The sequence below is a fragment of the Delphinus delphis genome, chromosome 3 (genome assembly GCF_949987515.2).
Source record: "Delphinus delphis chromosome 3, mDelDel1.2, whole genome shotgun sequence".
Classification (NCBI taxonomy): domain Eukaryota; kingdom Metazoa; phylum Chordata; class Mammalia; order Artiodactyla; family Delphinidae; genus Delphinus; species Delphinus delphis.
The window spans coordinates 47,518,994-47,535,400 of record NC_082685.1 but is presented as its reverse complement, the minus strand read 5'-3'; the positions used below and the strand labels follow the sequence as shown (position 1 = coordinate 47,535,400).

The following is a 16,407-nucleotide window of genomic DNA, read 5'->3' as shown; positions in this document are numbered from 1 at the left end:
TTAGGACTCTGCGCTTTCACTGCTGAGGGCACGGGTTCAATCCCAGGCTGGGGATAAGATCCCGCAAGTCGTGTGGTGCAGCCAAAAAGAAAAAACAATCAGTTAATGAATGAATACTTCTTATTGCAAGACTGATTAGATGCAATAATTAGAAACCCTGGGAATGGAAGGAGTTTTGTCACAATGTCATTCCATTCTTTAAATTCTTCCAAATTTATCTATCAGAAGCCCTCCCTTGGGTTTATAATGCCACGATTAAAAGAAGCTTTGAGGACACCAGTATTTATTGTCCCTCTGTATGATGCCCCAGAGGTCTTTGCACCATAGACTTCAAAAAAGGGTGAGTTTGCCTTTATTTTGTAATATGGGAGAAGAGTGAGGAACTGACCATGCCTCACCTACTGTGCTTTCTCCAGAAGATAATGTGAAGAGAGAGAACACTGATTCCCTTGAGGCTATCCAAGCCTATATTTGTCTTGGAAGGCTTTGGGAGGGGTATGTGTGCTCAGTGAAGACTGCCGCTTAAGACTACCTTGGCTTTTACAGTGATGGAAGAAGTCCTGTCTCTGGCTTTTCAAAATTTTTTGAAACCCTTAATATCATTTCTTTGTAAAGTCTGCATGACATTGCGTTGTGTGAAAATACCATAATGTATTTAACCTGGTGCCCCATGATGGTTATTTAAGGTTTTTTCAATATTTTTTGTGATTACGAATAATGCTGCAATGAATAACTTTGTGCATACTCCTTGAAGCACATGTGGGAGAAAATCTGGAGGGTAAATCCTAGATGTGGGATTGCTGGGTCAAAGAATATGGCCGGTTACAATTTTGATAGGCATTGCCCTCCGTAAAACTGTCCCTACTGGGGAGTTCCCTGGTGGTCCAGTGGTTGGGACTCAGCGCTCTCATTGCCATGGCCCGGGTTCAATCCCTGGTCGGGAAACTAAGATCAAAGATAAGCAAACTTTAAAACACACACACACACACACACACACACACACACACAAAACAAAAATTTGCACCTATTTACACTCCCACCACAGTGAATAGGATTGCCTGTTGCCCCTCACTCTGCCCAACACCATGTGTTAGCAAACATTTAATCTTTGCCAGTAAGAGGGATGAACAATTATATCTCGAGGTACTTTTATTTTGCATTTCTTTCACTATGGGTAAGGTCATCATCTATTCATATGTTTACATCCCACTGTAATTCCTTTTCTGGGTTATATCTATTCATGCCGTTTGCTCTTTTTTCTGTGGGATTAGGCTTTTTCTTGAATTGTATTAACACTACTAAGGAAATTAGCTCTTTTTCTGTCAGAAGTGTTGCACATATTTTCCCCCAGTGTGTCATTTGCATTCTGACTTTAGCTATGTGTTCTTGTGTGTGTTGTGCAGAAATCTCTAATTTTTATGTAGTCAAATTTATCGATCTATTCATGTCTTGAATTTTATGTCACACTTAAAAAACTTACTCTTTTGAATTCTCCCGTGCTTTCTTCCTCTCTCCATATTTTTAGTTTGTTTTCTCATTATTTTAAAATCCTTGATTCATCTAGAATTTATTTGCTATAAGAGTGAAATAGGGATTTACCTCTGTGGTAGAATATGAAATATATTTGGTTTTTGTCCCTGGTTCCTCACACAGAGCTCCTAAAACTCTTGAAATTTCCTGAGTGACAGGAGTGTCTTATCCTTCCCAAGAAGCCCCCCTTTGGATTTACGCTAATGAGGTGATATAGGGCGACTTAGGTTAGGGTCCCTAGGTGGGTTTGGGTAGGGCTGGTCACCAGAAAGACCAAGTGAATAGAGGGATGGGACTTTCACCCCCATCTGCTGGCCTCTTGGAAAGGGTTGGGAGGAGCTGCAGATTAAGTTTTATAAAAGCTCTTGAACAATGAGATTTAATAAGGTTCAGGGTTGGTGAATACATCCCAGTCCCATGGGGATGGAAGCCCCTGCTTTCAGGGCCCTTCTGGCCTTACCCTATGTACCTGTTTGGCCGTTCTTCTGTATTCTTTATAATAACCTTTGTAATAAACTGGTAATGTAAGTAAACATTTCTCTGAGTTCTGTGACCCACTCTAACAAACTAATCGAACCCAAGGAGGTGGTCATGGGAGCATCCAATTTATAGCTAGTCAATCAGAAGCACAGGCAACATGGACTTGCCATTGGTGTCTGAAAGGAAGCCAGTCTCGTGGGGCTGAGCCCTTAGTAAGTGGGGTCTGACACTATCTCCAGGTTGACAGTGTGAGAATTGAGTGAAATTTGTAGGACAAGCAGTCAGTGCTCACTGAGAACTGAAGAATTGCTTGCTGGTCTTGGAAAAAAACAATCAGACCACCTCATTGTCCCAACACCATTTATGAAATTATCCCGTTCTCCACTGGCAGAAAATCCACTTTTAGCATAGGTACTGTCTTTTGAGTCTGTTCTTTGACCTGTCCTTCTCATGCCTAGGACTGAACTGCCTTCAGTTCTGCTGGTCCCTATTATTTCCTTTCTCTTTCAGAATTTTCTGGCTCGTTTTGCATACTTATTTCTCATAAGGATTTTGGAATTGGCTTCCTAATTCTCCCCAAAATAAAATCGATATTTTCCTTGGAATCACTTTAAATGAATAACTAAATAGGGAGAATAGACAGCTTTTCTAATAATAATACCCCCTGTCCAAGAACTTGGTGTTCTTTCCCATCATTCAGTTCTTCTGCAGCACCATTTTGAAATGTCCAGCAGGGCAGCTCCTGGTCTGCCCGGGAGCAGCTGTAGCCAGTGTGTGCCTCCTTGTTCAGTGGTGCAGATCGCCCTGCTCCCCAGGATGGGAGGACCTTTGGGGAGGCCTGCTTGGACAACTTCAAAGCTGAGGGAAAGACTGGCCACTTGCCTAGTCTTCCCTGAGCCTGTCCCAGCAGCTGCCCCTTCTCTGTTGCGGGGACTTGTAACATTTGTGACTTAATTAAACCTCATCTCCACAGAAGCATCCGGGGATAAACTAACAACACCTCTTTGGCTACTGGGTCAGGACTTGTTTCCTCTGACGTCAACACCCAGGACCTGTCACAGGGGAGCCAGGGGAGCCGTTGGCTTGGGCCACATATTCAAGAAAAGCCTCAGATGTACACTTCTCACCCCATCATCAATTGAAGTGAATCATGGAAGCACACTGAGAGAAACTAAAAGAAGACATTCACCAGAAAACTTAAAGTTGCATCCCATTACCAGACCTCATGCCAGCAAAGCACTAAATATCACACAACTCATGGAACTAATTTGTGAATTGCACAGCTGTTTTGCAGGCCATTGCCATGCATAAAAGAGCACTCAAGAAATTAAGCCTACAGATTTTGAGTGACATTTAGCTATCACTCAAACCATAATTGGTATAATGCTCTATGTTTTATCAAAAACTTTAAAGTTACATCAACTTTACCACAAAAATTCTGCATTTTAGGATAGAAATACTTCAAATAGTGTACTTTTTGTATACAAAGAAGTAAAATGATAGTATACTTTCTCGTATTTTTGTGTTAGAGTAAAGATTAAACATATAATTTCTGCAATGCTGTTTTGGCATAACTTCTTTGCTTCATATGTCAGAGGCCTCCATAATGGAAAGTGTCCCAGGGCTCTCTTGAAGGCAGCAAGGCCTGTCAGTGCAGAATTTTGCCTTATGACCCTGGGCTTAAGGGGATCAGGGTTTGAGCCCTGTCTCAACTCACATAACGATTTCCTTCCGTGTCTGATCCAGCATCATGTACTGCGTCCACTCCTGTTGAGTCTCATATGTCTTAGACTGATCCACGATCTTTTGGAACATCGTCCTCTTCCTACAAAACACACCAGTTTGTTAAAGGAGCACATCTTAGAATAAGGCAACCCCTGGCTTAATTAAAAAAAAGAAAAAAAAAGGTGAAAAGAACCAATGCCTGGGAGTGAAGACCTAAGTTCTAACTCAGACTCTACCATGGATTTGTTATCTGATCTTAGCTAATCTTCCCCTGGATCTCAGTTTCCCCATCTGTATAATGGGGGTAAAAATATCTAACTCATAGAGCTGTAGTGAGAGTCGATGTGTCCATAGCAAAAGTATGGTGCCTGGCACAGAGCATATACTAAATCAATTAGAACTGTGGTGTTCACTATCATTATAATCATTGCTATTCTTTTTTTTGGCCACACTGGGTGGCTTGTGGGATCTTAGTTCCCCGACCAGGGATGGAACCCAGGCCCATGGCAGTCTTAACAACTGGATTGCCAGGGAATTCCCTAATCATTGTTATTCTTAAAATGAAGAAGAAACACCAACTTGAAATACAAGGCGAGGTCTGTAGCAATGATCGCGATGTCCATCATGTGGATTGCATGCTCATGCTGCCTGCGATTGAGGTTTTGAAAGATATTCAAGCTCTAAAGAGAAAACCATAGGAGAGATATAGGAAGTGATGCTGGAAGTAAAGTTGCTCAACTACTGATGGCCGCCCCAGGTGATGGGAGAGGCAGCCCAGGCCAATGCCTGGCCACACTCAGGCTTCTTGTGAGATGGGCGCTCCTTCTCAGGCCCCAAAGCCAGTTTAGAGGGTCCTCATCCTACCTCATCTCTCAGCAATGTTTTGCCAAACTCCAAGTGGTGTCTTTCCAAGATGGAGGACCCATGGAGCTTGGCCAGTGGGTTCTGGGATCTGAATGGGAGAGAAAGAGAGACACAGAGAGAGAGAGAGGATCAGTATGAAATGGCTGAGGTGAAGGCTAAAAACATCATCCATTCCTGTCACCTCCTAGTTCTGCAGGCAGAGAGGTTGAAGTTCAGGAATAAGAAGGAATTTGCCACACAGTAGGACTGTGGGAAATAGGACTAGATAGCAGGTGTCCTGACCCTCAGGCTTTAGTTTTCTCCACAATTGACTCTGGGCCTCTTTGAGGTCGTGCACTCCCTAGAAGTGTGGACCCTTATCTCCAGAAAAAGACACAAACACAGTGCCACGTGCACTTTTAGAAACTTATTGGCCCAGTGCCAATCCATGGACATTGGCACTGGGCTGTACTTTGAACATCACAAAGCCCCAGATCCTCCATACCTGATCCTTAGGGGAAGCCACTGAATTCCCACAAGCAATATATTTATTCATGTCTTTATTCAATAAATATTTGTTGAGCCCTTTTTATGCGCCAAGCACTGAGATCAGTACTTAGCTTCCCACAAGGTAAAATGTAAACACAATCTCTAACCTTGCAGCAGCAGGAAAGAACTGAGAAGACTCAGAGAAGCATGTTCTAGGGCTTGTTAATGACTTACAGGCTGTGGGCCCTGGGAAGAGCCTCAGTTTCCTCATTTATAATATGGGTATCACACTCGTCCCTGCTCTGCCCAGCCCACAAGGTGGTCACGAGGGTCCCCCAGAACATGGTTCAAGGACTCTGCTTCAGAGACTATCTAGAATATAAGCTCTGTGAGGACAGAGACTGTGTCTGGTTTGCTCACCCTGGTACCTCCTTTGCCTAGCCTAGGGCCTACCATACTGGTGTTAGGAGCATTGTAAACCCAAGGTGAATAAATGAACCGTTCTCAGTTACTAACATCTTGGCTTGAATTAATTCAACAGGTAGGAAGGGAAGGAGAAGAGTGAAGAAGTTTAATATATTAGTTTCCTGTTGTTGCTCTGACACATTACCACAAACTGAATGGCTTAAAACAATAAAATTTTATTATCTTACAGCTCGGAGTTCAAAGTCTAAAATGGGTCTGCAGAGCTGCTTCCCTTCTGGAGGCTGTAGTGGAAAATCTGTTTCCTTGCCTTTTCTAGCTTCTAGAGGCCCCCTACATTCCTTGCCTTGTGGCCCATCCTCCATCTTCCAAGCCAACAGTGTAGCATCTTCTGTCCTCTCTGACATCCCTACCACCTCCCTCTTATAAGGACCCTTCTGACTATGTGGGGCCCACTTGGATAACCCAAGATAATCCCTATATTTCAACATCCTTAACTTAATCACAGGCATGAAGTTTTTTTTTGAATGTAAGGCAACATATTCCCAGGCTCCAGGCATTGGGGTGTGGACATATTTGAGAGTCATTATTCTGTCTATCACAGGAGTTTACCCAGATCCAAAGGGCAGGAAGAAGTGGGAAGCTGTGGACTGCGGGACTTCTCCTTGGCAAGAGAGTCTATCTGAGACCCATTCAGATCTAGGTAATCAATCCTGGAGGCAGGAGGTAGAGAGGAGGGCCAGTAAGCACTGACTCACTTCATTTGGTAGAGATTGTTGGTGCCTCTGTGGTCAATGTCATGGCAGAAGGCGGCGGTGACCATGGCCAGGGCCTCCAGGTCTGTGAAGTATTGCTTCAGCTTTCCAGTCTGGAAGAGCAGTCAGAGATAGCACTCACTCCCTTCTTGTGGGGATTGGAAGCAGGTCTGAGAACTCAGGTGTGAGGGGGAGGGCCTGGAGCTTGGAAACATAGGTCTGATCTTGGCTCGACCCATGGCGCCCCAGGGTGACCAGATGTTTGCCGGGACTCAGGGGTTTTCTGGGATGTGGGACTTTCTGTGCTAGAACTGGGACAGTCCCAGGCAAATGGGGCTGGTGGTCACCTTACTCCTGAGTGACCTTAGCTGGTCGCATCTCCCTCTGGGCCTCAGTATCTCATTGTGCACACTCAAGGTGGAGGGCATCAGACTGGATGATTGTTGAGAAACTGACAGCCCTCGAGTTTTAGGATTTAGAGTGTTTTTGAACATGACCAGACTGGTAAAGCAAACCTTCCAAGCCTGGTCTACCGATTCAAGGACAGCCCAGAAGAATTTTTCCCTGAGCCTCTTGCAAGTACTTAACTCCTTGTTTGTGCAGGTTGTTGGAGTCAAGGGTGAAAAGAGCCCTGGGGAGGTGATGCTGACTCTGTGACTCTAAGAAATAAATCAAGTTTAAGGGGTGTGTTTTTCACCCTCAATGACAGCCGAGCCAGAATTCCTGCCTCCTGACCCTAGAGCTTACTCTGCCCTGACCATTCCGGCCACAAGGGAAAGGAATGAGGATGAGGAGCCTGGGCAAGGACAGAGAAGTGTGTCATAACCTGGATGGGAAAACACTTTTAAATGAAATATAGAAACTGCAAACCCTCTGAGACAAAAAGACTGACACATACACATAGGTATGTCCATCCAAGGACACAGTAGCACTGTGTGTAATAGTGAAAGATCGAAAACAGCCCCCATGTCCAACAATAGGGGAGCTGGGTAAAGAAATTATGGTCTACTTGAACAATGCAGAGTACTCTGAAGCCATAAAATTAGATCCTGGATAGGCCTTAAAAACATTCAGTGGAGGCTTCCCAGGCGAATTTTATCAAACATTTAGAGAAGAGCTGACACCTATCCTTCTCAAACTCTTCCAAAATATAGCAGAGGGAGGAACACTGGCAAACTCATTCTATGAGACCACCATCACCTTGATACCAAAACCAGACAAGGATGTCACAAAGAAAGAAAACTACAGGCCAATATCACTGATGAACATAGATGCAAAAATCCTCAACAAAATACTAGCAAACAGAATCCAACAGCACATTAAAAGGATCAGACACCATGATCAAGTGGGGTTTATTCAAGGAATGCAAGGATTCTTCAATATACGCAAATCAATCAACGTGATATACCATATTAACAAATTGAAGGAGAAAAACCATATGATCATCTCAATAGATGCAGAGAAAGCTTTCAATAAAATTCAACACCCATGTATGATAAAAACCCTGCAGAAAGTAGGCATAGAGGGAACTTTCCTCAATATAATAAAGGCCATATATGACAAACCCGCAGCCAACATCATCCTCAATGGTGAAAAACTGAAAGCATTTCCACTAAGATCAGGAACAAGACAAGGTTGCCCACTCTTACCACTCTTATTCAACATAGTTTTGGAAGTTTTAGCCATAGCAATCAGAGAAGAAAAGGAAATAAAAGGAATCCAAATCAGAAAAGAAGAAGTAAAGCTGTCACTGTTTGCAGATGACATGATACTATACATAGAGAATCCTAAAGATGCTACCAGAAAACTACTAGAGCTAATCAATGAATCTGGTAAAGTAGCAGGATACAAAATTAATGCACAGAAATCTCTGGCATTCCTATACACTAATGATGAAAAATCTGAAAGTGAAATCAAGAAAGCACTCCCATTTACCACTGCAACAAAAAGAATAAAATATCTAGGAATAAACCTACCTAAGGAGACAAAAGACCTGTATGCAGAAAATTATAAGACACTGATGAAAGAAATTAAAGATGATACAAATAGATGGAGAGATATACCATGTTCTTCGATTGGAAGAATCAACATTGTGAAAATGACTCTACTACCCAAAGCAATCTACAGATTCAATGCAGTCCCTATCAAACTACCACTGGCATTTTTCACAGAACTAGAACAAAAAATTTCACAATTTGTATGGAAACACAAAAGACCCCAAATAGCCAAAGCAATCTTGAGAACGAAAAATGGAGCTGGAGGAATCAGGCTCCCTGACTTCAGACTATACTACAAAGCTACAGTAATCAAGACAGTATGGTACTGGCACAAAAACAGAAAGATAGATCAATAGAACAGGACAGAAAGCCCAGAGATAAACCCACGCACATATGGTCACCTTATCTTTGATAAAGGAGGCAGAAACGTACAGTGGAGAAAGGACAGCCTCTTCAATAAGTGGTGCTGGGAAAACTGGACAGGTACATGTAAAAGTATGAGATTAGATCACTCCCTAATGCCATACACAAAAATAAGCTCAAAATGGATTAAAGACCTAAATGTAAGGCCAGAAACTATCAAACTCTTAGAGGAAAACATAGACAGAACATAAATCACAGCAAGATCCCTTTTTGACCCACCTCCTAGAGAAATGGAAATAAAAACAAAAATAAGGAAATGGGACCTAATGAAACTTCAAAGCTTTTGCACAGCAAAGGAAACCATAAACAAGACCAAACGACAACCCTCAGAATGGGAGAAAATATTTGCAAATGAAGAAACTGACAAAGGATTAATCTCCAAAATTTATAAGCAGCTTGTGCAGCTTAATAACAAAAAAACAACCCAATCCAAAAATGGGCAGAAGACCTAAATAGACATTTCTCCAAAGAAGATATACAGACTGCCAACAAACACATGAAAGAATGCTCGACATCATTAATCATTAGAGAAATGCAAATCAAAACTACAGTGAGGTATCATCTCACACCAGTCAGAATGGCCATCATCAAAAAATCTAGAAACAGTAATTGCTGGAGAGGGTGTGGAGAAAAGGGAACACTCTTGCAGTGTGAATTGGTACAGCCACTATGGAGAACAGTATGGAGGTCCCTTAAAAAACTACAAATAGAACTACCATATGACCCAGCAATCCCACTACTGGGCATATACCCTGAGAAAACCATAATTCAGAAAGAGTCATGTACCAAAATATTCATTGCAGCTCTATTTACAATAGCCAGGAGATGGAAACAACCTAAGTGTCCATTATCAGATGAATGGATAAAGATGTGGTACATATATACAATGGAATATTACTCAGCCATAAAAAGAAACGAAATTGAGCTATTTGTAATAAGGTGGATGGACCTAGAGTCTGTCATACAGAATGGAGTAAGTCAGAAAGAGAAAGACAAATACCGTATGCTAACACATGTATATGGAATTTAAGAAAAAAAAATGTCATGAAGAACCTAGGGGTAAGACAGGAATAAAGACACAGACCTACTGGAGAACGGACTTGAGGATATGGGGAGGGGGAAGGGTGAGCTGTGACAAGGCGAGAGAGTGGCATGGACATATATACACTACCAAACGTAAAATAGATAGCTAGTGGGAAGCAACCGCATAGCACAGGGAGATCAGCTCGGTGCTTTGTGACCGCCTGGAGGGGTGGGATAGGGAGGGTGGGAGGGAGGGAGACGCAAGAGGGTGGAGATATGTGGGCTTGTGTGTATGTATGGCTGATTCGCTTTGTTGTGATGCAGGAACTAACACACCATTGTGGGGCAGTTATGCTCCAATAAAGATGTAAAAAAATAAATAAAAAATTTAAAAAAAAACATTCAGTGGAATAAGTCAGACACAAAAGGACAAATACTGTGTGATTCTACTCATGTGAGATACCTATAATCAAATTCATAGAGACTGAAAAAGTAGAATGGTGGTCGCCAGGGCCTGGGGACAGGGGAAATGGGGAGCTGCATTAATATTGTTGTTTAATGGGGACAGGGTGTCTATTTGGGAAGTTGGAAAATTTTGAGAGTTGGAGAGTGGTGATGGTTGCACAATATTGTGAACATACTTAATGCCACTGAATTGTGCACCTAGAAATGGTTAAAATGGTAAATTTTAGGTTATGTATATTTTACCACAATAAAAATATATTTAAAGAATATGATCGATATATTTATATATTTTCAAATGAAAAAAGCATGTTACAGAATAATAATATTTAATTGGTTATGAACAAAATAAACTTTGTGTATGTGTGTGTTAACAAATATGTCTCGATGCTTCTTAGAAGAAAATCTTGAAGGAGTTGTGTCATGGTTTTCTCCAAATACCGGCTTGGGGGTGGGAGAAGAATGTAGCTTTCTTTTACTTTTTATTTTATATACTTCTCTCTTCTTGGAATTCAGTTATGCTAAGCATGTACTCTTTTTGCATTTTTTTAAAAAAAGCAGTAAGTAGAAGAATGATGCTGCTGCTGCTAGGGGAGCTGCACGAAGTCGTCCCAGTGTGGCGGGAGCTCGCAGCCGCCCGCAGTCCCACCCACCACGCCGCCCAGATGCCGCCACCGTCGTACCACCAGCAAGGAGAACATGGTCTGCCCCACGTTGAAGCCGTGCCGCCAGTTGTGGTAGGTGATCCTGCGGTAGCCCTTACTCAGGGAATACATGAACCGCACCAGAACCTGCGAACACATGCACATCAGTGAGGAAGCAGCATTGCGCCAAGGCTTGGGGGTGATGGTGGTGGGGATGCTGCCTGCTGAACCCCAGATGCTCCAGCCCCCGCCCTGGACCACGTGTGGGAACTAGCAATAGAGGCAATAAGGCTGTGAGAGCACTCTGCAGACTGCTAGGTACTATGACAGTGGACGTGGTTATGAAACAAGGCCCTGGGAGAAGCTTAAAGGAACTGTATGGGAGAAAAATCAAAGGGGTCTTTACATCAGTGGTTCTCAGACTTGAGTGCACGTCTGAATCGCTCCGGGCTGTGGGGAGGCCTTGCGAAAACAGTTTCTGATTCCTTACAGCTAGGAGTGTTTGTGGGGGGGGGGATGGGGGGGCGCGCGTGCCCATGCGCCCGTGTTGATCCGTTTTCAGGTGATGCTGATGTGCCTTTGGGGCAACACATTTAGAACCGCTGCTTTAATCAAAGAAGTCTGGGAAATTCTGCACGCGATATATACCCCACCCCCACCTTTTTGTCCATCCCCGTCCCCCTAGATGCACAGCACACCTAAGGAATTCTGCAGGGGAAAAAGTCCTGTTTAAATGGATTTAACCCACTTTTCCCACTCCGTTTGACTGTAGGACTGCTTTTGGCGTCCCATTTATCCATAGTCTTCAGAACTCAGTGCCTCAATACCCACCTTGAGAGACACCACAGTTCAGAGGAACCATGTGTCTGTTTTCTGATAAATGACGCATCTGTGCGATGTGACTAATGCTTTAAATCCTAAAAGCTGAGGGTACACTCTTTTTAAGGCAGTTTACAGATTGAGGTTTTTTTTTTTTTAAAGCAAGCAAAAAAGAAACAGGGAAAAGAAAAAGGGAAACCAAACGTTTGTTTCGACCTCACCTCCTGAGGAATGTGAAATTTATCCACCACCCTGAGCTCATAGTACATCTGTATTCCACATTTCACCAGCTCCAGTTCCGTCAGGGGCAGGTCGCTGAAGTGGAATTTATTAATTTCATATTTCTCTGCATCTGGCAGCTGTTCTTGCTGTGTGAAACATGGAGTCAAGTGACTGGGACACATGAAGAGTTCCTGGGTCCCTCTCCTATCCCCCCCACCCAAGCCCTGTCCCTATCCCGAGTCCGCTGGAAGGATCAGAGCAGGGTGGCAAGGGTCATGCTTGGCAGAGACACTCCCCGCCCATGCTTGGGGCACACCCTGCGCTTGTAACCGGTCAGGGCCAGCGCTGCTGCCCAGCTCACCAGGATCTCAGCCAGTTCTTCTTCCTCGCATTCCCACGGCTCCTTCCCATATACTTCTCTGGTTTTCTGCCGGGGCCCGAAATAGCAGAGAAAAGAATTCGTTTACTACATCTAAGGTCTAAATGTATCTCTACTTTTCCATTTCCTTTTTTCTTCTTCCACCAAAGTTCTTGCAACAGAGCTACCAACTCAGAGAGGCTGTCATTCAACATTTATTGACAAGTAAATTCAAGGTCATGTGCTTTGGAGCCATGGAGCCGTTCGTGCATATTCGAGCTCTGCCAGTTACTGGCTTGGATCTCCCATTTCCTCATTTGTAAAATGGGGATAATAAAAGTACTTAACTGGCAAGTTAAAATTAGATGATGCAAAGTCTTTTTTTTTTTTTTTTTTAAACGTGGGTTCTTAGTTCCCAGACCAGGGATCGAACCGATGTCCCTTGCAATGGAAGCGCAGAGTCCTAACCACTGGACTGCCAGGGAATTCCCTTATGCAAAGTCATTTCCAAAAACATATATGCAACTAAATTAAATAATGCATGTAAATCACCGAGTATTTCACCGAGTAAATCACACAGTAAGTGCTAAAATTAAGTAATGCTGTTGTTGATATTGTTATTATCGCTGACTGGGGGTCTGGAGTCCTTGCTCATGGTCCTGGCTCTTCCTCTCACTTACTGTGTGACTTGAGACAAGTTCCTTCCCTCTCTGGGCCTGTTTCCCCATGTGCTACAGGAGGGGGGAACCTGGACCCAATAACTGGTTTCGGATTTCTTGATCTAGAGTATAGTCTATTAACTTTTAACTGGTTCACTGAAGCTACGCCTCCATAGGGTCTCCGTATCCATCATTTGGCTTAAAATTATGGACTGAGACAAGCAAACCATGGGTCAGTTCATCCATACTGGCTGTTTTCTCCTTTGGCTTTATCAGCTATTGGGATCAAAATGATCAAATTTGTTGTATCTTCCCAGCTTAAGAAATGCCCTCTGAAAACATTGGTTTATGTTGTTTCGACTTGTGCAGTGTATAAACCAAAGTCTTGGGAACTCAGCTGGGCATCATATCCAATGCCTTTTGGCTAATTCTGTTTACTTCTAAAATCTTGATCTCTTTGAGACCAAAATCCCAGGAATGGTGGATCACTGATTCTCACATATCTTTGAAAGCCTGTCATCCAATTTCCCACCCAGGTGGGATTTTCCTCTATAGCTTCCCTGATATATGATCACTCAGCCTATGCTTAGATACCTCTCATGATGGGGTGCTCACTACCTCCCAAGGCAGCCCTTTCAGCACAGTGATAATTTGCTCATTATCCTGAATGTTAAATGAGACCTATTTAACGAGCTGGGTGATTTGGGGACAAATTACTTCCCCCTTCTGGGGCTCAATTTCTTCATCTCTACAATGGGGGTAAAAATTCTTACCCTGGGACTTCCCTGGCGGTCCAGTGGTTAAGACTCCGAGCTTCCAATGCAGGGGGCGTGGGTTCGATCCCTGGTCAGGGAACTACAACCCCACATGCCATGTGGCACGGCCAAAAAAACCAAATCCTTTCCCTGCCCACCTTACTGGGCTATTGTAAGCATCATAAGTGTGAAATTACCTTATATACTGTACAGTGATGAAACTATGTGAGGGCTTCCTACAAACATCTAACCCCCTTCTGAACTATTTCTTTGCTCAGAAAGATTGAGTCTTCTAAGTGAGCTGACCTCATGGAGGGAGGCTCTGAGCAACTGACCATTGTCCATTGGTCTCTCAGATCGAGCTTCCTCTCAGAGTAGGGACTGTGGTTGGTGACTCCATCTCTAGTACCATGTTAGCCCTGAGCACAGAGAAAAATGGAGTTTCTAGAGCTGTTAAGCCGAGGTCTGGTTCTAAGACTGAGGTAACCCTGCAAGGGACAGCTGTCCCCATAGCAGCCATTTCTAGAGTAGAGACAGGAAGAAAACACTACTCACCAAGATTTTCTGGATTTCTTCATTGTCACACTTCACATGATATTTCACCATGTCTTGGAAAATATCCTTCCTGTTTTCAAGTCTGTTCATTGACTCATAAGTGTCAGGATTTAAGACAGACCAGCCTAGGAATTGAGTCAAAGACTGAAAGGAAGGAAAGGAAGAATCAGAGGCAGAACATCCAGGTTTGATCCTGCCTCTGTAACTTAGGGCAAGACTCTGTAAACCTCCATTTGCTCAGCTACAAAATGGGTTTGATTAGCTGTGTGCTGCCCTCCTCAAAGAGATGGTGTTAGGATAAGATGAAATAATGGATGGGAATGCACTTTGAATAAAGCTCTAACACACATGAAACGCCACCCTGATGTCTAATCATTTCACAAAAACGGAATGTGTTGTGCGTATGTGGGGACATGGGATATAAGTGAACTCTCTGTACTTTCTGCTCAATTTCGCTGGGAACCTAAAGCTTCTCTATAAGGTAAAGTTTATTAATTTTTTAAAAAAGGGAATATAGATTTCTCTGACAACTGCTGCAGTGCAGAAGGGAGAGCAAAGAGAATAAATGTTGATTCAGGAAAGTGTCTACAAGGTGAGCTCCCATCCCTCCTGAGCTGGGGCAGCAGCACACAAGGGCCCCACCATGCAGCTCTGGGAGCCAAGTTCATTGGTGAGCCGACTCTGAATACCACGTCTAGGGGCCTCCTCAAAAACCGTACCTCCATGAGGGTCTCATCCATTTCATCAAAGGGTTTCCCATCTTTGCGATTGTAAAACGTGGCCACCCCAACAATTTCTTCCTTCTTGTTCACAATTGGCATAGAAAGGACATTTTTAATCGTCCATCCGGACTCATCCAGAGGCTCTTTCTGCAAGAGAAGAGCCAGAGTAAGTTTGCTTCAGGTACCAGGCTGCAGAGGCATCTGTAATGGACTTCATGCTGCATTATGACCCTGACTGGCTGAGGGGGTGGCAAGAGGTTAGACCTTGTCGGGCTTGGCATGATTTTAGTCGCCAAATGCCATGAGCAGGTTGCCCATCTGGTGGGAGCGCCGTAAGCCAGATAGCTATACTGTTTTCATCCCCAACATGTCAGGGCCATCACGTGCCAGGCAACGAGTTGTGTATTGGGGATCTAATGATGCAAACAAACAGACCAGGGAGGTAGTGTTTCCCTTTCAGATACAGGAGCTAATTGCAGGGGACTGGCTTAAAAGGGGCCATGTTGGTGATGCTTGTGACTTTGAACTAGTCAACTGGATATAACCTGTACCTTTTGCCTCCCGACCTGCCTTTCTGTGTTCCTTTTGGCATGTCGTTTTATCTCCGTGAGCCTCAATTTTCTCATTTATAGATGGGGTTGGTAGTAAGAGTATGTACTCATGGAACAATTGAGAAAATAGAAGTGAAATATCTTGGTCAATCATGAGGTACCATTTGTGAGTCATTTCCCATCTCTCTGAGCCTCACTTTCATCATTTATAAAATGGGGATAACTAGACAATTTCTAGCCTTTTTTCCACTGATTCATTGAAGATTTATCAAGTATTTTACAATGTACAAGAACCTGAGCTAGAAGATGGGAGAACCAAGAAAAATGAGGCAGAGGTGTTGTCCTCAGGTTGCTCACATCTGGAAGGTAAACAGGCAATCACACTGCATGTGGGAAGTTCTGCAAGGTACTTTGGGAGCCAGAGGAGGGAAGGAAGTCAAGGAAGGCTTCCTGGAGTTGGAGAATCTTCTAGCTCGAAAGTTCCAAGATTTTAAAGGGGGCGAGATGATAATTATTATTATTTAAGTAGCTCTTGAACTCAGCACCTGGTAGGAGAGTGATTTCAGAGGAATGTAGAATACAGTCCAAAGAGCAAAGAGCTGTCAGTCAGGAGACTTGAATTCAAGTTCCCAGCTCTCTCCCTAACCTTTTCTATGACAGCCTCTCTGAAGGCCATGATAAAGAAGCAGATTTTATTGGAAGTGAATAAAAGTGAAATGGGAAAGTATTAAACATTTTTTTTTTTTTTAGTATTAAACATTTTTAAGGAGCAAAGTTACTTGATGCAACTTATGTTTTTCTTTTAAAAATCACTCAGGCTACTTTGTGGAGGAAGAGTTGGAGACAGAAGACTAGAATCTAAAAACAAGATTAGACTTTATTTATTAAAGTGGGTAAATTACAGTTAATCAGATGACTTGGGTAAAGATCAAGTTCTGTTGTGGTTATAATCAGATTAGCAACTCTCAGCAA

The 16,407-nt window shown here is 43.2% G+C and overlaps 1 protein-coding gene across 2 annotated transcripts in view; it reads right to left on the bottom strand.

Moving 5' to 3' along the window:
• PDE6A (phosphodiesterase 6A) overlaps positions 1-16,407 on the bottom strand; it is a 68,966-nt gene that overhangs the window by 14,578 nt on the left and 37,981 nt on the right. For both annotated transcript variants that reach the window (XM_060006851.1, XM_060006852.1), the window contains 9 exons: positions 14,882-15,031; positions 14,163-14,306; positions 12,197-12,262; positions 11,835-11,981; positions 10,834-10,941; positions 6,249-6,358; positions 4,600-4,687; positions 4,315-4,415; positions 3,728-3,835 (listed from right to left, as the gene is read on the bottom strand). In XM_060006851.1, coding sequence (XP_059862834.1) covers positions 3,728-3,835; positions 4,315-4,415; positions 4,600-4,687; positions 6,249-6,358; positions 10,834-10,941; positions 11,835-11,981; positions 12,197-12,262; positions 14,163-14,306; positions 14,882-15,031 — 1,022 coding nt within the window. The remainder of the gene's footprint in view (positions 1-3,727; positions 3,836-4,314; positions 4,416-4,599; positions 4,688-6,248; positions 6,359-10,833; positions 10,942-11,834; positions 11,982-12,196; positions 12,263-14,162; positions 14,307-14,881; positions 15,032-16,407) is intronic.